Source organism: Myotis lucifugus, unplaced genomic scaffold (assembly GCF_000147115.1).
Source record: "Myotis lucifugus unplaced genomic scaffold, Myoluc2.0 scaffold_65, whole genome shotgun sequence".
Classification (NCBI taxonomy): domain Eukaryota; kingdom Metazoa; phylum Chordata; class Mammalia; order Chiroptera; family Vespertilionidae; genus Myotis; species Myotis lucifugus.
Window position 1 is genome coordinate 5,896,858 of NW_005871113.1, and position 27,321 is coordinate 5,924,178.

Consider the following 27,321-nt stretch of genomic DNA (forward strand, 5'->3'; position numbering starts at 1 on the left):
AAACCGGCGATTTGGCTCCCTGGTTAAACTGTCACTTTCCCCACAGCCTTGGCTCAGCCATCCCAATACTTTCCCAGGCGGCCTCCCATTCCAAACTGAAAACACCCTCCCGAGCCTTTTCTATACATTTTACATATTTCTGCCCTAACCGTTCAATCTCCTTTATACTCAGCAAACCCGATATCCATAACAGAGACTATTTAAATCGATACAGTAAAATGGACCCAAAACTGATCTCAGCAAAGCGCTGGCATATTCCATGGCTGCCAGCAGAGAGCACTTTAAGGGCTTTGCAGGCGAACAGTGAAAGTAGGTTGATGGAGAAATGGGTCAGAAAGCATTCAGGTTTTCCTTTACTTCCTTTTTTTCATTTTTATGAAAATTGTGATATGATGCCACTAAAATAATTTTTAAAATAAAAAAATTACATTTTTCTTTAAATATATTTAGGATAATATCCCAGAAGTGGATATGCTGGAGCAGTTCTGTGAAGAAGCAGTTTAGTTCTTTTTTAAAAAATATTTTTTTATTGATTTCATAGAGGAAGGGAGAGGCAGAGAGACATAGAAACATCAGTGATGATAGACATTCATTAATCAGCTGTCTTCTGCACGCCCCCCACTTGGGATTGAGCCTGCAACCCAGGCATGTGCTCTGACCGGATACAAACTGTGACCTCCTGGTTCATAGGTAGATGCTCAACCACTGAGCCACGCTGGCCGGGAGAAGCAGTTTAGTTCTGATGAGAAGGTTTTGCAGGAAGTGGGCAGGAAGGAATAGTGCTAGGGTTTAGGGCATTGCTGGAACAGCCTGAGGGCTTAGTGCTGCTGGATGTTAGCAGAGAGGCAAAAACAGGGTAGCCTGGCGAAAAGCTCAAAAGGCTGGAACCTAGTGAAATGACTTTTAGATCCATCTACACCTCTCCCTTGAAATGCAAAGTTGTTTTGTCTCTGTGGGTCTGTTTTCTCTAAAGCAGTGGTTCTCAACCTTCTGGCCCTTTAAATACAGTTCCTCATGTTGTGACCCAACCATACAATTATTTTCGTTGCTACTTCATAACTGTAATGTTGCTACTGTTATGAATCGTAATGTAAATATCTGTTATGGAGGATGGTCTTAGGCGACCCCTGTGAAAGGGTCATTCGACTGCCAAAGGGGTCGTGACCCACAGGTTGAGAACCGCTGCAAAGCCTTTCCTAGTATTAGGGTCTATGAATCCTTTATTCCTCAAACATTAATCAAGCACTTTATACATGACCAAATCTGTGCTCAGTAAATTTAGAGTGTAGTGAACTGAAGTGATAGACAAATAGGAAGTGACAGAGGCCTGGATGCCGTGGGAAAGCACCCATCCCAGCTGGTGAAGGCAAGAAACTTCCTGGAGGAGGTAATGGTGGAGTTGAATCTTAAAGGATGAGCAGGATTCAGCGGATAATCGGGAGAGTGAAGAGCTGTCTCCGTAGAAGAGGTGGCTGGGTGAAGGCAAGGTGGGAACAGCAGAGTGCCAGCAATTCTGTCCTCAGGAACCAAAAGCAGGGCACCTGGCCCGAGATGTGGTTGGGGAGGTAGCCAGGGTCCTTGCCCATCATTTTAAAGAGCTTGGGTTTTCTACTACCATTTTAGCCAAGAATGGCTTTGGATGTGGGCCGGTGTCCACTCACAGCCAAGAATCTGTCCTGATTTCCCCATACCTTGAGCTTTCTTTCCCTGGGAGGCTCAGAGCACCTTGCTTTTGAGGGTGACCACTAGCTGTCGCTCTTGAACAGCTCCAGCTCCCCATACCTCAAAGCCAATGGTGTCTTTGGCTGCTACCAGGTGGCCCTCCCAGATGACTGAGTCCCGCCCCGCCCCCACTAGGTCTGTTTGTCCGCCCTAGGCGGTGACTCAGAAGGAGGCAGGCTGCGAAGAGCTGGCGGTAGCCCTAGAGCAGGAAGAGCGTGGGCACGAATTAGGGAAAGAAATTGTGGTGCAGTGAGGCACGCGCCACCATCAGCCACTAGGTGGCGATGCTGCCTCTAACGGCAAAAAGGAGGCCTGTGAAAAGAAAGTCTGTCCTTTGAACAGCCTTGCTCTTTGGCCCTGGGGTGGCATAGCTCTTCGTCCACTGTTACCTGGAGTCCAGGGCGCCACGGGACTGTCCAAGGGCAGTAGCAGGGAGGTCCACCAACCCAACAGTCCCGGGTGAGCCAAGCAGAGCACAGACAGACACGTCAACACTCTGGTTTTCTGGGTCCTTCAGGCCTCAGGTCTCATGAGTGTGGGTTTTGGGTTTTTTGATCTGTCCCTCAGTTTCCACTCTCTGGTTCCAGGTCAGGCAACAGGCCAATGTGCCCTCCCCTCTGGCTTCTGTTTCCTGTCTTCCCATCTCCAAAGCCTCTCCAACCCAGTGGGTTTTGACCTAGCGCTTTTCTGTTTGTTTTTCAAAATCCATCTCCCCCTCCACCCCCCGGGGACATGAACTGTTGCTCCAGGTCCATGTCCTCACCCCACATGTTCTGGATCTGTGCAGAGCTGCTTCTCCTGGGTCCCCGCCCCCCCGCCCCCGCCCCGTGAACTGGGGGTTCTAAGTCCTGTTGTGCCTTTTTGAAAATTCTCTCTTTTCTCATCTGCCTTATCCCTTCACATCTGCCCTGTTCCCACCCCTCACTCCCCCTTTAAAAAAGAGAGAATTCAGACACCTTCTAAGTCTAACTAGACAACTTGTAAGTCTAAGAACTAGAGAACTTTAGTTAAGAATTGCTGAGAGGAGGGAGGGTTTAGCATAAAGGGGTCTCCTGCCTTTCCTTGTCATTCCCCATGAACTGGTGACTCTCACGTGGGATGGAGGTCTAGGGGTGCTGAGATGTGGACACGGAGGAGAAGTTGGGCACACTGTGAGGCATCATGAGCACTGTATCAGGGGGCCGATGTGTTTTTCTTTTCCTTGATACTGCAAGTTAGTTTGAGAAATTAAGGGCTGCTTCTGTGACTTGATTAGCATATGTGTCCCAATGCTCTGGGCTGGGCACTAATGAAGAAGAATGGGGCTCTTGGTAAATTCCCTGGACGCCAGGCAGTGCCAGAAGGGGGACATGTCATACCCTGAGCCAGGGTATGGGAGCTCCTCCTGAGATGGCTTATGCAGTGGTTCTCAACCTTCTGGCCCTTTAAATACAGTTCCTCATGTTGTGACCCAACCATAAAATTATTTTCGTTGCTACTTCATAACTGTAATGTTGCTACTGTTATGAATCGTCATGTAAATATCTGATATGCAGGATGGTCTTAGGCGACCCCTGTGAAAGGGTCGTTCAACCACCAAAGGGGTCATGACCCACAGGTTGAGAACTGCTGGCTTATAGCTTAGGTCCCAAAGAACTAGTTAGTAGCTTAGGCCCCAAAGAACTAGTTAGTAGCATAACATATTCTGACTTCTTTCTCTAACACAACTTTAGAGCCATGGTCTCCAGAGGGGACACGCCAGAGGAACCACTGGGGTATGGGGAGAAACTATTAGAATTTCTATTTATTTTTTAAATTTCTATTTATTTTTTTATCTTGTCTTTTTAAGATTTCTATTTTTGCATATGTTTTATGTTAGTAAATATTACATGCATGTATTAAATAAATAGTAACTCATCATCTATGAGAAACACAAATGGCAAATTTTTTTATTTTTTAAAATACTTTATTGTTGAAAGTATTACATGTCTCCTTTTCCCCCCATTGACCTCTCCCAATGGCTAACTATTTTTTAATGAGGAAGTGTGTGAGCAGAGGTTTTAGAGACCACTGCTCTGGAGAATCTCCGAAGTGTTGGGTCTGAGATGCTGGCCCAGAGCCGTCCAGCCAAGGAGAAAGGCCCAGCCTGTGTGGACAGGCTGAGCGGCGAGGTGGAACCTAATTGTCCTTGAGAGGGGGCTCGCCAACATTTGGGATGACTGTGCCCTGCGCCACCTCAGGGCTCCCTGCTACCTGGTCTCTAGGGCCGATCATGCATTCTTTCCTGAGGAGATGGGATCAGGGTTTCTTAGAGGGACATTGGGAGAGATGAGAAGCCCAGGATGTTCTTCTGCATGTGTGTGTGTGTGTGTGTGTGTGTGTGCGCGTGCTGTGTCATTTTAGGACCTTGCAGGTGGTCAGTGGAGTGGCTCCTGTCACCATGGTTAGGAGCCTGATATCTTAGGATTTGTGTCCTTGTTCTCCATGTCTTTATTTCTGTTGTGACTTATGTTTGTGACAAATACTTCTGGTGGCCTAACAGAACCCCGTTTTTGGGGGGTGGGAATGTGAGCTATTTTTCAACATCCCTTAAAGGGGGAGGTGACCACAGGATGTGTGTCTAGCCCATGGGATGTGAGCTGAAGTCCTGGAGAGGGCCTCCCAGTGGGCTCTTCCTCTGGGGCAGATTCATCTGGCATGCCCACGTGCATCTTTCGCCCTTCATATTCCTGTTTTTCTTGCCTGAAACACAGCGTGATGCTGAGGGTGGAGCAGATGTCCTGTGACCACACAGTGACAAGGAACAGGATGGATAGCTGAGTGGAAAGACAGAAGGAGCCGGCTCCGTAAGGCCCTGGTCTGTCCTTCGCAGATGTTTTGTGACGGGAGGAAAATAAATGTCTACTTGCTTCAGCCCCTGACAGTGGGTTTTTCGGTTGCTCCCAGAGGAGTGCAGTGCTAGCAAACATGAAGGTCAACGCGCTGACCCTTTAGTTAAGGCTGTTGACTTCATGCAAGACGTGGACACCTTGAGAGTTGAAGAATGCGAATATCTCCTCTTTGGGAGCCCTTGTTCCCCCTCTTTCCCTGGCAGGGGTAGAAATAAGCTGTTCTGCTACTTTCAAGTCCTTGGAGGAAAGAGGCATTGTGCTGGGCCTTTAAGAACAGCTACTTATGTTAAGAATGTGGAAAGAGAAAGTCAGGGTGGTGCTGCTGGAGCCGGCTGAGCAGGTTTGAGAGAGCTGCTGGTGCATATCTCTTCTCATAAACACTGGGTGATGTCAACTGGTGGCTTGAAATCAACCGTGGTGAGAGTGTTTACATCAGGGGCATAGCAAATATCACACATCAGGGCTTCTGCCCTTTCCTTCTCTTTTTCTGGAGAAAAACATACACCAACACATCCTTGGAAAGATCAAAGGTTTCATTTATAACAACATCAATATTGTTTCATAGCTTCTCTTACTTCCCCCATGCAGTCCAATGAGTGACGAGTGAGCAGAATCAGGGAGCTGCTGATTTATACTGAACACACATGTAAGGGAAAGGCATATGTGTATAATATTTTAACAAAAAATGGATTATAATATACATATTTGTAAGCACCTTGTTTTATATACTTAACAATATGTCATGACGATCCTTGCCTGTGAGTACATAGAAATCCACCTCATCCCTTTCTATCACTATATAGTGATTTCATAACATTGATGTCCCATGGGTAGACATTAAGGTTTTTAATTTTTTGGTTAGGGTTAGCCCTAACCACGAATGTAATGTTTAGAAAATTTTTTGTTTTCCTAACAGGTTCTTGCAGTAAGAGAATATCTTTGTTTTCTTAAAAAATTGCTGGATGGCTTCAAGTTAGAGTCAGAATCCATGATGAATGAGGGGAGGGGAAGGCCAACAGGAGCTGAATTCCCTGGGGGTCAGAGTCATATTGGAGGTGGAGCCAGGAGGAAGCACTTTGAAAGAGACATGGCCAAGGGAGGTCTTTGGAGTTAGATGACGCACACTGAATGAATGTAAATTCAATCTTCCTTCTAACCTCCGAAATATTAGGAACATGCAACAGTGCTCACTCAGTAAGAGTGGAATTGCTTTTGGAATCCACAAAGAAATGCTGGCCAGCGTGGCTTAGTGGTTGAGCATTGATCTATGAGCCATGAGGTTACAGTTCCATCCCTGGTCAGGGCACATGCTCAGGTTGTGGGCTCGACCCCTGGTGTGGGGCATGCAGGAGGCAGCCGATCAATGATTCTCTGTCATCACTGATGTTTCTCTCTCTCCCTCCCTCTCCCTTCCTCACTGAAACCAATAAAAAAATATATTTTAAAAAAAGAATAGGGAGAACAAAGTTGGGGAATTGATGAGTATTGGATCTAGTTTCAGGTGGGTATTCAGTGTGGTGGCTAGGTTAGGATTGGGTAAGGATCATGATGCAGTGGTTTGGGATTGGTGAGCATAGTGAAGTGAGGGTTCCAAAGACTCGTGAAAGGTTAACGGTCATTTTATGTTGTCTGTTGAAAAGTTGAGGATTTAGAATGGATTTGCAACATTTATCTTTCCGGACAAAAGTTGCTTGGAGTAGTCAAGTCGTGCTGATAAAGGCAATGAATTGTAATGTCATGCTAATGAAGACGGTTAACCAGGAGCCCTCAATGATTTCAGTTCCCAGACCTAATTTTTGGGGCCCTGGAATCCCTAACCATGGAAGCACTACGTTTGGGAGCATTGAGTTCATGCTGGATATACAGCCTGTCCCTCCAGAACACTCTCCATCCTTTTCCACCCTGCTCTGTGCATGGGGAAAGCTGACCTGCTTAGTTTATATCAATCTGCTCCCTTGCACCTCTGTTCAGTTAATAGGAAATATCAGCAAGAAATCAGAGTGACGAGAGCGAGCCTGGGGCATTTATTCCTCCAGGTTCCTCCTTCAAGATCCTTAGTGGGCTGGTTGCATTCCTTAACTGAATGGCATAGCTCCTGCCACACGGCACTCTCCAAACAGTTCTTTTTATCTCTGGGTTTTCATAACAGTTCTCTCCTCTTGTCCCTACCGGGGCGGGCCCAGGCTTGAAAACAGCCGCAACCGGCCCTGATATACACGTTATCTCTTGTGATTGCCCTTTGGTCTTGCCCACACTTTTTGTAAAGAACCTCTTTGTTATTAAACTCTATTAAAATGACCCAATTCGCCATCTCTTCCAAGTTTGGGGCCTAACTAAGGTTTTGTTGAGTTGTTAATGTAACTGAAGTCTTGTTTTCTATTTGGTTATATTCAGGTGATACCTGGCAAGTGTTGGATAAATATTTGTTGACCGAAGGAATGATTAAATGTGTGAATGGCGGGACTTGAACTCCAACTCCTTCTCTCCAAGTGTCTAAAAGACAGTTGAGCATTCACATGTAAAGCATTGATGCTTTATGCATTCCGAGTGCAACAGATGAGCACAGGCTGTGTGGCTCAAGTTTCTAGAGACCTCCACTCTGGGGGTTTTCCCTAGTGATTCAGACCCAGGTGTCCTCCTTCCTAGAGGAGCAACAACAAAGAATAGAAAAAGTATCTGAAATATACAGACTAGTGAAGACATTATGTCAATTAAATGAAGAGTAGGGTGATTTCTTCAACTCAAAAACAACGAAAAGATTCAAACCATAAAATAAGAAATGAACACTGATAACTTTTACTTGTATAGGTTATGGTTTTAAAGGCATCATACTGAATGGACTAAAGTTACAGCTACCAGTTATGATTTGGAAAATTTATGTGACCTCTATTACAATTTATTATACTAAGCATCAGAACATTATTATATACTAGAGGCCCAGTGAACAAAAATTTGTGCACTCGGGGGGGTCCCTCAGCCCAGCCTGTGCCTTCTCTCTGTCTGGGACACATCTGGGGATGACCACCTGCTGGCTTAGACCCGCTCCCCGGGAGATTGGGCCTAAGATGGCAGTCAGACATCCCTCTGGCAGCCCGGGAACCCTCGAGGGATGTCCACTTGCCAGCGGGGGAGCAGGCCTAAGCTGCAGCCGAACATCCTTAGCGCTGCTGAGGAGGTGGAAGAGGCTCCCACCACCACCGCTGTACTGGCAGCTGTCAGCCTGGCTTGTGGCTGAGCAGAGCTTCCCCTGTGGGAGCGTACTGACCACCAGGGGCAGGTCCTGCATTGAGCAGCTGACCTCTGGTGGTCAGTGTGCATCATAGTGACCAGTCATTCCCAGTCGTTCTGCTGTTAGGGTCAATTTGCATATTGCCCTTTTATTATGTAGGTTAGAGGCCTGGTGCACGGGTGGGGGTCAGCTAGTTTTCCCTGAAGGGTGTCCCGGATTAGGGTGGGGGTCCCGCTGAGGTGCCTGGCCAGCCTGGGTGAGGGGCTGAGGGCCATTTTCAGGCTGGCCACAGCCCCTTCAGAGTGGGGGTCCCTGGCCAACCTGGGTGAGTGGCTGATGGCTGTTTGCAGGCTGGTCATAGCCCCCAGCCACCCAAGCTCCCAGTGGAGGCTGGCTGGAAGCAGGTATCTGGGACTTATTTATCTTCTATAATTGAAACTTGGTTGCCTTGAGTGGAGGCCACAGCTGGCCAGGACAGGCAGGAAGCTTGGCTTCCTCCATCGCCGGGGCAACCAAGCCTCCTGCTTGCTCCAGCTCCATGGCTGCCGGCTGCCATCTTGGTTGGGTTAATTTGCATATAGTGGCTCTGATTGGCTGGTGGGCATGGCTTGGGTCGTAGCGGAGGTGTGGTCAATTTTCATGTTTCTCTTTTATTAGATTGGATGAGGTAAATTTGATATAATTATCTTATAATTTTATACCTATGGTGACTAACAATTTCACAACTGCAGGTTCCCATAGAAAAGAAGGAAATCTTACCCTTTGCAACAGCATGGATGGGCCTAGAGAGAGTATTAGCCAAGTGAAATAAGCCAGTTAACGAAAGACAAATACCATATGATTTCACTTATATGTGGAATCTAATGAACAAAATAAACTAACAAACAAAATAGAAACAGACCCATAGACAGACAACACACTGACAGCTATTAGAGGGGAGAAGGGCTGCAGGGCTGAATGAAAAAGGGGAAGGGATTCAGCAAAAACAAACACAAACACGCAAACAAACGACAAAAACTTCATAGATACTGCAGCTTCATGACATTTGGTATAATCACATGTTCACTGTGCAAGTGTTAGACGAACTCCTTCAAACTGGGAGACATGAGGCATGGCTTGCAACTCTCTGGGGAGACTGACTCATTTATCTCTCTGGGTCGATGCCTTCATGGATGGAGCTTAGATAAACATCTGGCAGAACAGTCCCAAGCTCCCTTATCCTGCCCAGCCCTAAGGACATTTCTAGTTGTTTATAAATTTTTCCATATTATAATTTCTTAGGCTGAGGAATTCCAGGATCCTCCTCCCTGGATTTTTCAGCAGGTGACTGGCCCATCCTAATTTGCCATAATACACTTCCTCTTGGCGTAGAGCTCCCCCTTTGATGATCTCCAGGGCACAGTCTTCCTTTGGAGCTGCCTCGGCATTGAGTACCCCAGACACTGCCTTCATGGCTGAGTCTGTTAAATGACAAGAGAAGTGGGGGGTTATCCAAGACTAGTAGAGCCTACATCATTGAGAGGCCTGCTGACCCTAACAACTTAGCTGATAGGGGCTGTTTGCCAGTGCTTACTCTGAAAGGCCCATAGGCCGTATCAGGAACACATGGAGAAGACTGGGTAGGCTGAGGGTCTGTTGGGCAAAGAGAGGCTTCATCCAGTCCCTGTCTTCCTGGATGAAGATTTGTGGGGGCAGTTAGAGCTAATTAGTTGAGAGATTTGAATCATGTTCTTCATGGGTGTTTTGATTGGGGGTGAGGAAGTAATGTGGGCGAGCAGAACAGAGAGAAGTCACAAAGAGTGCTGCATGATGACTCCCCAAGGAAGAGGACAAGAATTCAGGCCTTTGCTCCCGTGTCAACATTATCCACTTTCACTTAGAAGGAATCTCTATTATCTTCTCTCAGCCTTCCAGCTTTTCATGTTCTTTTTGCACAGCTTCTCTCTCTCTATCTCTTCCTTGTTTCACTGTGCATCTCTGTCTTTCTCTCTTGTTCTGTAACTACTACTCAGTTTAATCAATTGCTCTTTAAATAGTTTTCTTATTACATTTGCTACATGTTTTATTTTTTTTAATTTTTTAAAATATATTTTATTGACTTTTTACAGAGAGGAAGGGAGAGGGATAGTTAGAAACATCGATGAGAGAGAGACATCGATCAGCTGCCTCCTGCACACTCCCTCCTGGGGATGTGCCCGCAACCAAGGTACATGCCCTTGACCGGAATCGAACCTGGGACCTTTCAGTCCGCAGGCCGATGCTCTATCCACTGAGCCAAACCCGTTTCTGCTACATGTTTTAGATAAACTTGCACTTGGGCTTACGAAAACTTAGAAAAATTATGCAAAGTATCCCCTTACATTGTTCGCTCTGCTTCCCCTAATCATAATATCATACATAACCATTGCACAATTATCAAGAAGAGGTGTGGTATAATTGGAACACTATTACTAACTAAACCACAGGCCTTATTTTTTCACTAATGCCTTTTTTTATGATCTAAGATCTTATCCAGGATTTCACTTACTATTAAATTTTTCTTATTTCACATCTAATCTGTGATAGTTCTTCAGTCTTTCCTTGTCTCTCATGGGTCCATTGTTCTCTTATTGGAATGAGGTGATGCATTTTTGGCAAGAATACGATGAACACACTGCTGTGTCTTTTTCAGTGAATCATATCAAAGGGTTCATATTTGATATGTCTTATTACCAGTGATGTTATTAAGAAAAACAAACTTGTATTTGATATGTCTCATATAGGAAAGTAATGGCCATTTCGAATCCAAGAGGATATAAGGAGCTCAGAATAGGATCAAGTGATGTGTGTGGTGTCACTCAGCATATTTGGGGATAAGAATGGAAAGAAGGGGTCAAAGAGTAGTCAGAGGCTCCATTAGTGACAAGAGCACTTCATTAAATGAGGACTTAGTGCTCTCACTGGCTTTCAGGTCACTACACATGAATCGGGGAGTTCAGCACCCTCTACCCACAATGGTAAGACAGACGATCCATCTGCAGGCCATTTATTCCAATCTCTTGACCTTACCTGTGTCTATGAGGCCGAGGATACAGAGAGTGATTGACACATTGACCTTGGCCACTGAATATTCCGTCCTGATGGAGGAGAAAAACCCATCAAGAGCAAACTTGCTTGCAGAATAGGGAGCCACAAGTGGACTAGCCATTTTCCCTAAAGAATAAATAAATAGGTTAATGAGGTGATTCAGCTGATTTTGGCTTTATCTGTAGCAGGTGTTTTAACTTCTATGGTGTCCCTTACCCCTTTAAAGCAGTGGTTCTCAACCTTGGCTGCACATTAGAATCACCTGGGAATCTTTTTTAAAATCCTGATTTCTGGGCCTCATCCTCCGGAAATTCTGTGTCTTTGTTATGGGGTGGGGCCACAACATTAGTAACAAAGAAACAATTTCTCTCTGCTCCCTGTAGAGATGATCATGCTGTGTTGAATTTATAAAAAGGAAAAAATTTCTTTTCCAACCTTAATATATAAAGAACTCTTTAAAAAATACCAACAAATCTCTTTAGGGAACCAATCCAACTCCATCCTGAATCATGAGTTTTAGCTTGGGATTTGACTCTAATGGTGTGCAACACAGAAGGCCCAACCAGACTACCTGGTACCACTGGGCTACTGACTAACCTAGGGCTGATCCAAATATCTGAGTAGGGTTGCAGAAGTGGATTGGTTAGATTTTTAGTAAGGTTGGTACATAAGAGGGACTAAGAAAGAGCCATGTAATCCCACAGCTGCTAACTTTTTTACCTCCAACCCAAGATATCTGGGGACCCAAGGGTTTGGCAAGAGCTCTCTTCCGGCCCGGCTGGGTGTGGCTCAGTGGTTGAGCATTGATCAATGAAGCTGGAGGTCATGGCTCGTATTCCCAGTCAGGGCTTGCTCCCCAATGTGGGCTGTGCAGGAGGCAGCAGATCAGTGATTTTAATGCCTCTACTATTTTTGGCAGCTAGAATTAAATAGTTTAATTCTTAATTAGGCCTTTGTTCTTCTGTTAACCACTCCTTCTGCTCAACTCCTTTTGTTCTCATGAAGTTAGTCAGAAGCTGTTAATAGGGTGTCTTGTTGTCAAGCAGGAGGAGATACCTTCAGGGTCATAAAGAAATTTTTATGGGTTTGTTTTGTGAAGGGAAAGAATGTCTTCAAGTTAGCTGTGAGCAGCTGCTGACGCCCAGGAGTCTGATACATATAAGCGTCATCTATACCTCAAGAAACACAGACTTCTCTCTCAGTTCCCTGAAACACCCGCTTCCAAATCCCCTAGCTGCATCAACACTCATTCTGTTTGCTTTTTGAGAGAGATGGATTTGAGAAATCTTGCTCTCCTGTCCTCTTGCTTTGTCCAAATCAAAGAAACATCAGTGTCTCAAAATTTTGGCTTTCCCTGTGCAATGGGCGCTGGAACCTGAATTGTGGAGGAGTGATTCACGTACACAGGTTCAGGAAGTTAGGATGTAGACATGTCTTTTGAGGGCCACCATTTAGCCTACTACATTAACACTGATGTATCTAGTCCACAGACCCCATTCAAGTTTTGCACGTGTCCTCATAATATCCTTTAGAGCTAAAGATCCGATTGAGGCTCATATGTTGCATTTAGTTGTCATCACTCGTGTGCTACCTTTAAGCTGGAACATTACCCAGTATTTCCTTAACTTTCATGACCTTGACCCTGTTGAGTACTGCTAATAATTCGGTACACGGTGATACGCTGGAGCTGGCTCCTACTGGATCACGAGAGCTGATTGCTCAATTTCATTGAATTTTGCAGGCAGGCTGAGGTCATGTTGAAATGGCCATCACGCGGTTCTTATATATGGAAATGCTACACATAAAATTATTTTATTGTTGCCTTTCGGAGAGGTAGTTGTTAAACGTTTACCAGCACCCTGCCGATGAATGTCCCTCAGTTTTGATTTTTTTTCTGTTGTTTCCTCATGATTAGATTCAGGCTACGCATTTTTTGGCAGGATCACAGGGTTCATTCTAATTTTCGTCCTTTACATACTTGTAACACTGACAGTGAGAACCTGATCCTCAACATATGTTATTCATTTGATTAATGCCCCCAGTATGTGATTATTCATCAGTTGTATCTTTGGCCTCTGTGTGGACATCCTCCTCATCCCCACTGGGCACTGAACCCCATGCCAGGCCACAGGGATGCCCTCTTTACTCCATGTTGAACTGCCCCATTGCAGTCTCCCTTGCAGAGACCCTTGTCTCCTCTATTATTGACATCCCATGCCAGGTGCTTCATGGAACCCTCCTTGGTCTGGTGTGAACCAGGTGCCTGGTATAAACCAAACTACCATTGCTGCCCCTTGTTTGGACACCCTTCTTATCTCACCTCGGTCTTGACATTCCAAGTCAGGCTGTCATAGCTGCTCCCTGACACAAAGCTGTCCCATTCTGCTCAAGTTTGACAACCTGAGCCAACAGAGCAATATTTAAGGATGATTATCCAAAGGATACACAGGGGGCTCAGACATGTCTCCCCCTGCCTCCCCTTGCTTGTAGCCTAACCCTGCCCTCCCGTGGCCTTGCTGATTAGACCTGTGTCAATAATTGTCCCTCTCTCGATTGAATGACTTATGGGATTGACTTATACAATTCAGCTGAGCCAGCTAGACACCTCTTCTCTGGAAGGAATGTGGAGTTGGGAGATTGAGAGATCAAGAGAGTTGGCAATGAGGCAGAAGTCAAAAGCATATTGAGAGTTGTTATGTTGAGAAAGGGATGTGGCAGCCAGGCTGAACTATGCACCAAATGAAACAGAGGCTAATAGAGAAGAATGAGGGTCAGGTATTGCATAACCACACTCTCTCTGGGACGTCCTGAGGGAGCCTTATTTCCTGGTGACTTCTCCATATAAGGCCAGCTGTCTCTCCAAGGATGGACTGAGTCAGATGTGTGCCCACTTATGGGCCAGTGATTTGGCACCCCTTCAAAATAATATTCATAAAATGTTGCTCAACATTTACTTAGAGACTACAGGGCAAGAGTGATTTTATAATGCCAGAAATAAAGGATTTATTACATGTATGTATTACATGGGAGTTCCTGAGACAGACATCTCCATGGAAAAACACTAAATAATTTATAACTCCTATAGTAAAATCAAGTATGCCAGATATTATTTGGATTCTGACTTTCAGGCATATGTCAGCTAACTGTTTGCAACATTGGTAACTTTGCTTATAGGTTCATAGCCATGTTGAAAAATATCCCGCCATAAGTGCTCATATATATTAGTATTTATGTTTGTGACTGCATTATATTTGCTGGGTGAAATGATAGGAACACTTGTTAAGGCTATTGATACATGTTGCCAAATTGCTATAGACAAAATGAAAAGTGAAGGACTAGATTTTTAAAAAATCAATTGTGAAAACCAGTTAAAATGAATACAAGAACCATACCCCTTTCCACCAACAGAATATGAGAGTGCCTCTCTCACACCTACTTTGTGGAGTTAACAAAGTTTTAAACAATCTTGTAGGCAGACCAACAAACCAAATTAAACAACAAAAAACAACAGCCCACCCCCACCATGGTATTTAGTAGTTTGGATTCGGTGGTTTAGTTGGTTTAGTCATTTGAACTTGTTTGTTTACTTGGGAAGTTGAGACAAGTTCTGTCCTCCTGAAGTCAGAGGAGAACTATTTTGTTTTTGCTACCAGGTTGAGACCTATCCCTTACTTTCCTTTTTATTCTAACAAAATTTACACCACGCTCATGGTACAGTAAGCAGTTCTGAAGTGTATAAGATAAAAGCTGGGCTCATACTATATATACTGTTCTCTAAATTATTTTTCCTTTGAACATAGGATGTTTATAGTGAGTATGTATACAAATTTACATAGTATTTCACTACAATTGAAGAATTCGTTGCTCGTGGTGGATATTCAGGTTGCTTTCAGTGTTGTTTTTTAAATTAAATTTTATTGGGGTGACATTGGTCAACATGAACATATAGGTTTCATGTGTGGATTTCTAAGTTACAAAATCTGTATATTGCACCATGTGCCCTCCACCCAAAGTCAAATCTTCTCCTGTCACCTCATATTAGGACTCTCTTCTCCCTACACCCTTCCTGCTGGCAACTGCCACACTGCTGTTTGTGTTCATAAGTTTCAGTTTTATATCCCACATATGAGTGAAACCATATGGTTCTTAGCTTTTGCTGTCTGACTGATTTCACTGAGCATAATGTTCTCAAGGTCCATCCATGTTGTTGTAAATGACGTTATTTTGTCCTTTCTTCTGGCTGAGTAGTATTCCATTGTGTAGATGCAACACATCTTCTTTATCCAGTCCTCTATCACAGGGCACTTCGGTTGTTTCCAGTGTGTGTTTTATTCCTGTAAACAATGCCCTAGCAATCGCCGACGCTGGAATGTAGGCTTCATGTGGGCGAGCACCTAACCTCACCTGGCCTCTTTTGCTGGCTGCCACAGCCCAGCATCTGGCACAGGGCCTGGCTCAGAGTGGGCCCTCCACACATATTTTGTGAGTAAATAAACGGATATATTTGGGGAGCACTTGTGCAAGTTCATCTGTAGAATAGAGTTCTCTGATGTAGAGTTCTGCTCTCTTCCCAGCCATTCCTCATCTTGTGCTTCCTTAAGTGGACTTCTCATTGAAATCAATACTGATCTCAACAGGAATCCTCCTTGGGCCAAACTCAACTTCTGACACTATATATTCACACCACATCAAATTCACTTTTCATTTTCTTAACTTTATATTTAGGTGTTTTTTTTAGTGCTATGCCTCTGTGAACGTTTGCAATAAGAAACTGCATAGGAAATCAATTTGCTATATTTGCTGTTATAAGAGTGTTGCTAATATTTCAATGGGCAAGGCCATGTAAAAACCATTTACAGAACAAATTATAAATTGCCTGTAAACACATGACAATGAAATTCATCCATTAATTACTCAACTTTCATTAAATATCTAATATCTGCAAAGTGCTGTTATAGAAAATAAGGATATGATGATAACCAAAAAATAGAATTCTACTGCTCTCAAGAGAACAGGGACCTCACATGCCATCTCACAAGTGAACAAATTTAAATGATAAATACAGCCCTCGTTTGTTTAGCTCAGTGGATAGAGTGTTGGCCTGCAGACTGAAGGGTCCCAGGTTTGATTCCCCTCAAGGGCACATGCCCGGGTTATGGGCTCGATCCCCAGTAGGTGCATGCAGGAGGCAGCCGATCAACGATTCTCTCTCATCTTTGATGTTTCTATCTCTCTCTCCCTCTCCCTTCCTCTCTGAAATCAATAAAAATATATTAAGAAAATAAATTATAAATACAGTCTTTCTTCCATACCTGCGGGTTCCACATTGATAGGTTCAACTAGCAGCAGATCAAAAATATTTGAAAAAAATGTTATGTTGGGAACGTGTACATATAGTTAGGCCTACATCTGTACTGAACATGTACAGATATTTTCTTGTCATCATTCCCTAAAAAAGACAGTATGACAACTATTTATAGCATTTACATTGTATTAGGTATTATATCTAATCTAAAGATGATTTAGAGTGTTGACCGAGAGAAAAAGGTAAGGCTGCCAGGCAAGAAAAACCCTTATTTGGGCTTTTGAATTGAAATTCAGAAACACAGATTCTGGAAGCAACCAGAAAAGTGTCCTGTCTGGGGATTAACATTTCGGTTACATTAGCTGTTTACCAAGGATTATGATCAAAGGGAAATTTATCTTTTGGAAGTCATTGGCTTCAGATGAATATTGACTTTCCATTACTGGGAAAGAAACATTTTTTGCACAGTTCTTAGAAAGCACAGCTCTATGGTACACAGAAAGTTTCTTTCTCAGCAAAAAACTTGTGTTTTTTTGCAAGTCAGCAAAGTTGATGCAATTTGGTTGTCCAACAAGACGGAGTCAGAGTACAAGATGACTCCGGTCATCTCTTTTCCCAGAAGTATACAGAGGAATGTGCATTGGTTATATGCAAATACTATACCATTTGACAGAACGGCCTTGAGCACCCTGGGGTGATGGTGGTGGTGTCCTGGAACCAATCCATTGCTGATACTGAAGGACAACTGTACTAAACACCTTTTACCTATAAAATTGTCAATTGTTGCCAACACTAGCCTTAAAAACATTCCCATCATTCCACCCAGCAAATCTAGTGTGTAATTGATGTGATGTGCTGCAGTTATGAAGTTCATGGAGCTAAAGGGCATGACAATGGAATGACCTTTACTTTTTAAAAATGGAACCTATGTCATGAAGACCCACTCGACTAATGGCAGATAAAACTTTTCCAGATGTTTCCAAATGTTCTCTGCCCAATCCAGTGATTCCCCTCCCCCGCCCCAATCAAATTGGAGTATTAATATCTCTGTCTCAGTTTATTTCACAAATACCATGTAGGCATTCTCTTTCCATTATTTCATCTACCCCACTGTCCCCTGCATCTGATAACAGGGGTTTTGTTTTCACGATGGACCTTGGATGTCAGAGAGACTGGGTCTGGGGTGTGTATGTAATGTGTAGGATACACATGTGGGGTGGCCTGCCTTCTAGTTAAAAAAATTTTTTTATTGAATTTAATGGGTTGACATTGGTTAATAAAATTATATAGGTTTCAGGTGTACAATTCATCATCTGTATATTGTATTGTGCATTCACCACACCAACTCAAGTCTTCTTCCATCAACCTTTACGCTGTTACCTTCCCCAAACCCCTTGCCCTCTGGCACTCACCATTCTATTGTCTGTGTCTATGAGTTTTTTTTCTTTGCTTAATCCTTTCCCCTTTTCATGCAGCTCCCCGACCCCACTCCCCTCTGACAGCTGTCAGTCTGTTTTCTATCCATGAGTCTATTTCTATTTTGGTAGTTTATTTTGTTCATTAGATTCCACATGTGAGTGAAATCATATGGTACTTACCTTTCTCTGACTGACTTATTTCACTTAGTATATAATGTTCTCCAAGTCCATCCATGAAGTCGCAAAGGGTAACATTTCCTTCTTTTTCTATGGCCGAGTAGCATCCCATTATGTAAGTGTATCACAGCTTTTTTATCCACTCATCTACGGATGGGCACTTGGGCTGCTTCCAAATCTTGGCGATTGGAAATAACATGGCAATGAACATAGGGATGCATGTATTCTTCTGAATTAGTGTTTCAGGTTTCTTCAGATATATTCCCAGGAGTGTGATTGTTGGGTCAAATGGCAGTTCCATTTTTAATTTTTGGAGGAAACTCCATACTGTTTTCCACAGTGGCTGCACCAATCTGCATTCCTAACAACAGTGCTGAGGATTCCCTTTTTTCCACATCCTCACCAACACTTGTTGTTGGTTTATTGATGATAGCCATTTGGACAAGTCCATTTGGACAGATGTGAGGTGATATCTCATTGTGGTTTTAATTGGCATTTCTTTGATGATTAGTGATGTTGAACATCTTTTCATATGTCTATTAGCCATTTGTATGTCTTCTTTGAAGAAGTGTCTATTCAGGTCTTTTTTTTTTTTTAACTGGATTGTATTTTTGGTGTTGAGCTATATCAGTTCTTTATAAATTTTGGATATTAACCTCTCAGATATCTTGGCAAATATGTTCTCCCATTCGGTGGGTTGTCTTTTCATTTTGTTGATGGTTTCCTTTGCTGTGCAAAAGCTTTTTAGTTTGACATTTAAGGGTTTAATTCATTTTGAGTTTATCCTTGTCGTCTAGTTTCATTTTTTTTGCACAATTCTTTCTAATTTCCCCAATAGCACTTACTGAATACACTATCTTTACCCCATTGTATGTTTTTGCCTCCGTTGTCAAGTATTAATTGGCCATAACAGTGTGGGTTTCTTTCCAGGCTCTTTATTCTGTTTCTTTATCTATATGTTTGTTTTTATGCCAGGATCATGCTGTTTTGATTACTAAGGCCTTGTAGTATAGTTTGATATCAGGTGGTGTGATTCCTCCTACTTTGTTCTTCTTTCTCAAGATTGCTGTGGCTATTTGAGGCCTTTTGTAATTCCATATAAATTTTTGGAATAGTTGTTCTAGTTCTTTGAAATGCACCATTGGTATCTTGATAAGAATTGCATCAAATCTATAGATTGCTTTGGGTAGTACAGACATTTTAATGATGTTAATTCTTCCTATTCATGAACAATGTATACGCTTCAACTTAGCTGTGTTTTCTTCAGTTTCTTTCTCCAGTGTCTTACAATTTTCAGAGTACAGATCTTTTATATTCTTGGTTAAATTTATTCCAAGGTATCTTATTTTATTTATTTTTTGATGTAATTATACGTGGGATTGTTTTCTTAGTTTCCTTTCTGATAATGCATTATTGGTGTCTAAAAATGCAACCGATTTTTGGGTTTTATTTTGTATTCTGAAATTTTACTGAATTTATTTACTGAATTTAAAGTTACCAGCTTTAAAAGGTTTTTTTTGGGGGTGTGGAATCTTTAAGTTACTTTATGTACAGTTTCTTCAAATAATGACATTTTTACCTCTTTTTTTCCAATTTGGATGCCTTTTATTTCTTCTTCTTGTCTGATTTCTGTGGCTGGGACTTCTAGTACTATGTTAAATAAGAGTGGTGAAAGCAGACATCCTTGTCTTGGTTCTGATCTTAAGGGAAACACTTAGTTTTTGCCCAATAAATATGACGTTGGCTGTAGGTTTGCCATATATGGCTTTTATTATGCTGAGATATGTTCCCTCTATTCTTATTTTGTTGAGAGATTTTTTGTTTGTTTTTTTTAATCATAGATGGGTGCTGGATTTTACCAAATGTTTTTTCAGCATCTATTGATCTGATCATGTGATTTTTACCTTTAAATTTGTTTATGTGATGTACCATGTTTATTGATTTGCAGGTATTGCATCAACCTTGCATACCCAGAATAAAGCCCACTTGATCATGGAGTATGATCTTTTTAATGTATTGCTGGATCTGGTTTACTAATATTTTGTTGAAGATTTTAGAATTTATGTTCATCAGGGATAAGATTTCAATGTTATGCAATGCCTAGATATGCATTGGGGACAAAAATGATTGCTTATCACTATAATTTCATAAACAACTTAATCTAGCCTCTGGAAGGAATGATTAAAAACCCAGTCCAATACTCCTTGGCTGACCTCATTTTGAGACTTAGCACCCCATGTTTGTGGAATTCAGATTTTAAAGAGGAAGGATTAATGAACATTGATGTTGACTATTTAAAAGAATATAGCATAGAACAGAGACATTCTTCAGTTAGGGAGAGAAAGCAAAGTTGTCAGTACTTTGGCAGTTCAAAGACATGCTTTAAGCAAACAGGCTGAATTCTTTTGGCTATAGAACCAATAGACTTGAAGGATAGTAGTCCAACTAGATTTCCATCCAAGATTTCACAGAATTACAAAGTGATATTTAGTAGGTGTAGAAGGTGTGGAAGCAGAGGTTATCAAAATTTCACCACGCCCTTGGACTTCTACAGTAATTCTTGTTCCTTTCGGGAACAGTCACACTGTGTATATGTTATAGAAAGTTAAAATTTCCAGTCAAAGATGATGCATGTCTTTGCATTAGTAAGTGTATCATTTAATCAACTGAAATCCTTAAAGCAGGACTGATATGAGGGTTTTGGCCAGTGCCCTAGGGTGAACTGGGGATGTGCCCAGCACTCTTCCCACTCAGTATGCATCTGGAAGCTCTCCCTTCCTTTCAGCCCAGAGGGAGGCTGTGGCTGGGGAGGGTGGGGCGTCCGTGCTGCCCGGGAGGCGCAGGAATGCGTATCAATCACTGTTTGGTGGGTAGTGCAGACACATTGCCCTTTTATCCCACCACCATGCAGGCCTCTCCTGCCCAGGAAGTAGAGCTCTTTACAACATCGATGGCATTTTTAGTCACAGCAATAACTAACATTTGTGCAGTACGTAAGAACTTACAAAGGCTGTTGGTTTCACATTGCCAGGAATGAAATTGAGATGGCTGACGTTGATGCTGGTGTTCGCACCTTCCAGCCATATCCTTCTAACTGACTAATCAACAAATCAAAACAACCAACCAGCCCTGACCGGTTTGGCTCAGTGGATAGAGCGTCGGCCTGCGGACTCAAGGGTCCCAGGTTCGATTCTGGTCAAGGGCATGTACCTGGGTTGTGGGCACATCCCCAGAGAGGGTGTGCAGGAGGCAGCTGATCGATGTTTCTCTCTCATCGATGTTTCTAACTCTCTATCCCTCTCCCTTCCTCTCTGTAAAAAATCAATAAAATATATTTTAAAAACAACAACAACAAAAAAAAACAACCAACCAAAAAATTTTCTCTGGGACCTGTGGTGAAATGCACCAAGGCATCCCCCACGCTTTTTACTAGTGACAACTTCTGATGCTGCCACCATCCAGAACATCAGGGACTTCTCTTGATCACACAGAGTTCTCTTCCTCTGTACACACTCTCTCCCTACCCCGTTGGTGGTTTAGATTGGACTTTTAGTGTAGCAAGTTCAGATTTGGAGTATACCCCACTACAGGCAGGTCTGTGAATAATATGGTGTGTTTGTTTCTGTTTATTTCATTTCGCCTTAGGTTAACCCACTGATTAGGCAACCGTATGTTGTTAAAATATTTCACTTTCAGTTCTACCTTTGCTTCAACTAACCTTACCTGCCTACATCTCTTGTGGATGAAAGAAGCAAAGTCCTTTTTACTCATCATGACCAGGTCTCTCTCTTAGTATCAGGTAGGCGGTACCTCTAGCGGTTTCTCGATGTCCCATTGAACTTCCATTTGTAGATCATAAGCCACCAAGCTTCTGGTAGGCACTCTGAACTGCTGGTCTTTCTCCGTTCCTTCCAGGGAACTTGTAGCCCATCTACCTTGAATGATCCCTCATTTTGGATTGCCCCTGTTGTTCTCAATGGCATCTCTCTTACTCAGCAGGCGCGCTCCTCATGGAATGTGCATGTCCACGTCTCTCATTTACATATCTGCCTGCCCACGCACATGGGAAAATTGACAATTGGCTTTTGCTTAATATCACTGTGAGCATTTCAACATCCAGTTTATATTGTGTTATTTCTGTGCATGAAAACTGGTAAAAAAAATTCATGTTTACTACAGAGCCCCCAACATCCTCCCTGGCACATCTCCTGCTCTGACCTTCTGCAGCGGCCCCTGCCCCACTCACCAGCCATGGAGGAGACAACGACAATGCTTCCGTTGCTCTGCTTCAGCATGGGGAGGGCAGCCATACTCATGACCACATAACTGATGTAGTTGACCTCCATACTTCTGCGCACGAAGTGGATATCACCAGCAAATGGTTCCATAGTAGCGCTGGTGATGTGATTGAGAATGAGCATGTCTAGCCCTCCTGCAAGAAATGACTGTGTTGAGAGAAACTATCTGGGGTGGATACCTTTTCTTTCCCCCTCCCCCTCTCCCGTTCCTACACTCCCCGCGCCAAGTTCCAAGGAGCAAAGACGATAGAGGAAGTCCAGAGGAGGAGAGAAGAGAAGCAGCCTCACCCAAGATATTTCCAGCTTTGGCAATAAATTGCTCTGCGAAGGTCATGTCCTCCATGGTGCCAGCAATGTAGTGTGCTGAGGCTGCTCCATACTTCAAGCAGTCGGATACTATCTGCAGGGACACAGTGACCTTGGTTTCAGTATTGTAACCGGATTCTAAGTTTGACAGCTTGCCAACACAAAAACCAAACTCATGAGACATGATGCTGGTGAAAAAGGAAAGAGATGTTATTCAAGTGCTGGCCACCTGGGGAGATGGGGGACTCTTGTCATAAAGCCCCATCATCTCAGTACAGGCAGAGGTGTTTTTTAAAAAATATATCTTTATTGATTTCAGAGAGGAAGACTGAGGGAGAGATAGAAACATCAATGATGAGAGAGAATCATCGATCGGCTGCCTCTACACATGTCCCACTAGAAATCGGGCCCACAACCCAGGCATGTGCCCTGACCAGGAATCAAACCATGACCTCCTGGTTCATAGGTCAATGCTCAACTACTGAGCCAGCCATCTGGCGGGCCAAGCAGAGATTTTTTATAAGGAGGGAGAGGCAAAGCAGAACAAAGAAGTCAAGGGCAAAGGAGTTGAAGAGTTCTCTATGTGCAGTCCAGCACAGTCTATTCTGATAAGGATCTTAAAACTGGTCAAGTGATGGTGTCATCTCGCTTTTTTCTTGTCATCTTGGTTCTATGGTTGAAGGTTAGCAAATCTCCTGGAACCGGGATGACTGAAGGCTGGAGTCTGTATCTTCTGAAGTTAGTTCCTAGGATTCTCATACAAACATGCTGTTTATCTATAAGCTACATCTTAGTCAGAGTCAGCTTTACAGACACAATGTCAAAAGAATGGCGGGCTGGGGTACAATTCCTACTGTTACAGTATTGGCTACAGACCTTTGGGGACAATCTCTGAGGTAATGGGGATTTAGATGAGAAGTTGTTCACAGCACTGGTTTGATAAGAAATGTTAGCGGGTTTATGTGCATGAACGTGAATTTAGTGAACGTGTGTGTGTGTGTGTGTGTGTGTTGTTAAATGCAACCCGACATAATCTTTGTCCTCGGTATGAAATACTTTTCTGGAAGTATTTCAGGTAGGGTGTAAATGGGTAAGTCATCACTGTGCTTGGGTTCATGTCCATGATTTGTGTATGTGAGTCTCTGTGAATAGATGTTTTTGAACGATACTAGTTTCCATGTGGGTAGCCCTAGGTTTGTGAATGTTTTATATCCTTGGGTTTGTGAGTCTGAGCATATAAGAGGGCATGTGTGTGAAAGTTTGCATGGGTACAAGAATATTAATTCATGTGTAGATACTGGAATTTTGATACCTGAGTACATATTTACATATCTGTGACTTTGTGTATAACTGCGTGTGCAGAGGCATGTCTATGAGTCTATATAACCCAAGAACTTTGTGTCTCTCTCTCATATATGTATGGGAATGAACACTGAAATGCGTATTTTCATATTATTATGGGTGTTTGAGCCTGTATGTGTGTGTGCCTGCGCATGTGTGTGTATGCATCTGTGTATGGATGTGCCAGTCTCTTTACGTTGGCATGTATATGTAAGTATATATAAAAATACATCTGGGCATGTGAGCATGTATGTGTTTGTGGGCACAGTACCCTCACCTTCTTTTTAAAAAAATATATTTTATTGATTTTAGAGAGGAAAGGAGAGGGGGAGAGAGAAACATCAATGATGAGAGAGAATCATTGATTGGCTGCCTCCTGCACGCCCCCCACTGGGGATTGAGCCCGAAACCCAGGCATGTGCCCTTGGCCGGAATCGAACCCAGGACCCCTCAGTCCACAGGCCGACGCTCTATCCATTGAGCCAAACCAGCTAGGGCACCCTCACCTTCTTTAGAGCTTCTTCTGACCTCGCTGTCACCATCACGTGGGCTCCCATCTTCGCCAGATGATAGGCCATCTCTTTTCCAATCCCCTTGCTGGCCCCTGTGACAATCACTTTCTTTCCTTGGAGCATCTCTGGGAAACCCCAAAAGGAAGTGAGGAGTAAACCCAACTTGGCAGCAACATTCCTCCTCCTGCTCTGGACATGGGCAGCCTTATCTCAATGCCTCACGGTTATGTGTCCAGATCAACTTATTTGCATACATCACTGGAGGAAAGTTCAAGTCTTTCATAAATATGCTCTGAAATGGTGGTTTGGCTTGGTTGCTCAGAACCCAGCCTACCTACTGTTTCTCCTAAAAATCAACAACAAGACAAAACAACCCTCCGTGGACAGAAGTTTCAGCTGGAACACTAGAGTTCCAGGTGTTTCTGGATTCAGCCAGTTTTGCTCAATTGAAAAAAAAATGCAAAAAGTAAGCAAAACAGAGATCCCAGGGATTTTCCCTCACTTCTAGTTAGTCATCAACTCCAGACTACTTTCCTGCCTCCCACTTATCAGTCCTTCCACGGAGCTCCAATATCTGGCTGAGCTGTGAATTTTGGAGTTACCCTTATTTTTGTAGGGGATCTGAAATTGCTTTTCATTAAGGGGGCCAAGTGCCACATGGACCATTTGCTCTCGGCTATGTGATTTCCCTTCCCCACACTCCTGTTACCCATCCCTGTGGCTGGAGGACACACAAATCCTCTCCCACCTCAGGATCCTTTGTCGTTCTACAACTTTGCAGGTCAGGAAATCATCATGATCCTCAGGCACTGCAGCTACCCGTTTTTTCTTTTTATCTATCTCTTCAAAATTAGACACACTGGTACTTACCTGGTTTGAATTCCTCATCCGCGGAATAGTAGTAGTAGGCCAAGAAGATCCCCAGAATGGGTAGGAGATAGTTTTTCATACAAGCCATCGGACAGGGATCTGGCACGAGGAGCCCTGTAGGACACAGAGAGAATCTACACAACTTTTTACAGCCTTCCAGGCAGGCAGCAGCCTCTGAATTGTGACATCAGGCCCGGGGAGGCTGGAGTAGTCTCAGACAGTGCTAGCCAATTTCCCTGTCAGAGCAGCGCGATTGGCTATGGGTGAGATCGCACTTATCTTGGCAGCCTGCATGGCAGATTTCACAATGAACGATATTTATTCCAATGCATTGAGCAAGAAGAGACTTTACAGATCGCCAAGTTCATGACTGTACAGGACTGGATTCCCAGCATCACTGCCCTGAGTCCATCTTCCTCTGAACACCATTTACACTAGCAATCGACGACCTTACACAAGTGCATGGCAAACCCCCGTTTCGGAGCATGTTTATATGTGTGCGGCTTCCGGGGAAATGTGAGTAATAGCCAAGAGAGCCAAGTTCAAGTCAAATCTCACTCTCAGTCCCACCTCCTAGTCAGAAGCTATTAAAAATAATAGCCCAATACAGAAAAATAAGCTTCTTAAGAAAATATGTGCAAAATATGTTCCTGGAAAATAAACAAGCCCGATAAACCTCACACAAGTTCAGTGACCATGTATTACAACATCAAAAGGGAATGCAAGCCAGCCAGAACCCAGATGGCAAGGCTCTCAGGAAAGCTCTAGCAGATTTGGCTCAGTGGATAGAGCATTGGCCCATGGACTTGAAGGGTCCTGGGCTTGATTCCGGTCCAGGGCACTACCTCAGTTGCAGGCTTGATCCCTGTGTGGGAGGCAACCAATCCATGTGTCTCTCTCACATCAATGTTTCTCTCTCTCTCTCTCTGTCTCTCTCCCTCCATTCTCTCTCTCTAAAAAAACACACAAAAAAACACACACCAAAACCCAAAAACAAACAAACAAACCAACCAATGGAAAAATATCCTTGGGTGAGGATTAACAAGAACAACAAACAGCTCTCAGGAAAGTACAATGGAATGTACACTTAAGACTTTAATAGTAAATAAAGAAGGAATAATGAGTGCCAAAACAAAAAAATGATACAAAGCTATTAAACTGGGTCTTATAAATGCTACTGAGGAGCGAGAACCATGGAGAAGTTGCTGCAAGAGAAGGCCTGGTGCAGGAGAACAAGCAGCGAGCACCTTCGAGGCAACACTGGCCTGAAAATCCCACAGCCAGCTAAAAACTGATCTGGAACAATACAAGGACCATAGAGGAGAAACCCTTAGTAATTTAGAATTTATCATAGAATTATAGAAATAACCACGCTGGTATGTCTATAGTAAGAATTCATTAAGGAGCAATTCTTAAAGAATGAATTGACGATATATTATTGTTAAGTTTTTCAACTTAAAACCAACTAACCAAACCATAAAAAATACCCCATCACAGAGCAAATTCGGAATTCTGCAAAGTTGCCAATAGAACTGAGAAAACCATTTACATGTGACAGTAAGAACGGGTATGGGGCTTTGGACAAGGAATATGGGTTTAGGGTAGGGGTTGGGGGATTCTCACAATATTAAGACAAATCGAGTTATGACACCAAGTACAGGATCTGGAAACGCTCCCTGAACTTTCACTTCAGAGTAAGGGAAAAGAATTGAAGACCCAAAGGAGATGAAATAATTTGTCAACAGAGACCCACAGCTGTAAAGTTTACTTCCAGAAAACAATGAAAATTTGAGAATAGTTAAGAGCTAGATAGAGCTCAAGGTCCATGGAGGACAAAATAGAAAAAAATAAAAAGGAAAATTCAAGTAGAAAATTATATTACCTACTGTCAGAACTGTAAGAGTTATATGCATAATTTTATAACTGACTTTATGCTACCAAGGTATGTTACAGACTAGATCCATTTTCATCTCTACAGCAAAGGAAATTTAAGTTTATTTTCTTAATACTGTACTATTAATAATAAAATTATAGGAAGAAACAATTGCTTGAAAATATGATGATGCTGAAAGGATGGAAAGATGGACAGACTAGGAAAGTTTATTGTCTGACAAAAAAATAAAAAAAATAAAATTCACTACTGAAAAGATAATTTAAAGACATAAAAAATAACAATGAAATAACAAGGAGTAGGATAAACAGCAGGG

General features: G+C 43.0%; 1 protein-coding gene across 2 annotated transcripts; it reads right to left on the reverse strand.

The window, feature by feature from the left end:
• Positions 1-8,825: 8,825 nt before the first annotated feature.
• On the reverse strand, positions 8,826-25,338 carry HSD11B1 (hydroxysteroid 11-beta dehydrogenase 1). 2 transcript variants are annotated; one of them, XM_023754810.1, is made up of 6 exons: positions 25,115-25,331; positions 24,239-24,369; positions 22,374-22,485; positions 22,034-22,219; positions 10,870-11,013; positions 8,826-9,281 (listed from the first exon to the last, which is right to left on the reverse strand). In XM_023754810.1, exons 1-6 carry the CDS (start codon positions 25,200-25,202, stop codon positions 9,064-9,066), a joined length of 879 nt encoding a protein of 292 aa, XP_023610578.1. In that variant the 5' UTR covers positions 25,203-25,331; the 3' UTR covers positions 8,826-9,063. The 2 variants fall into 2 exon arrangements, with proteins under 2 accessions (XP_023610578.1, XP_014312363.1); XM_014456877.2 differs by lacking the exon at positions 10,870-11,013 and having other exon boundaries at positions 25,115-25,338.
• Between the last annotated feature and the right edge of the window lie 1,983 nt (positions 25,339-27,321).

What these genes read in the sequence shown, in the direction of transcription:
- HSD11B1 (XM_023754810.1), bottom strand. Translation starts at nt 25,202, where the DNA reads ATGGCTTGTATGAAAAACTATCTCCTACCCATTCTGGGGATCTTCTTG. An exon ending in CAGAAGAAGCTCTAAAGAAG is followed by an intron (nt 22,486 to 24,238) that starts GTGAGGGTGCCC and finishes GTGTCCCTGCAG; the next exon opens with ATAGTATCCGACTGCTTGAA. An exon ending in CGTTGTCTCCTCCATGGCTG is followed by an intron (nt 11,014 to 22,033) that starts GTGAGTGGGGCA and finishes TTTATTCTTTAG; the next exon opens with GGAAAATGGCTAGTCCACTT.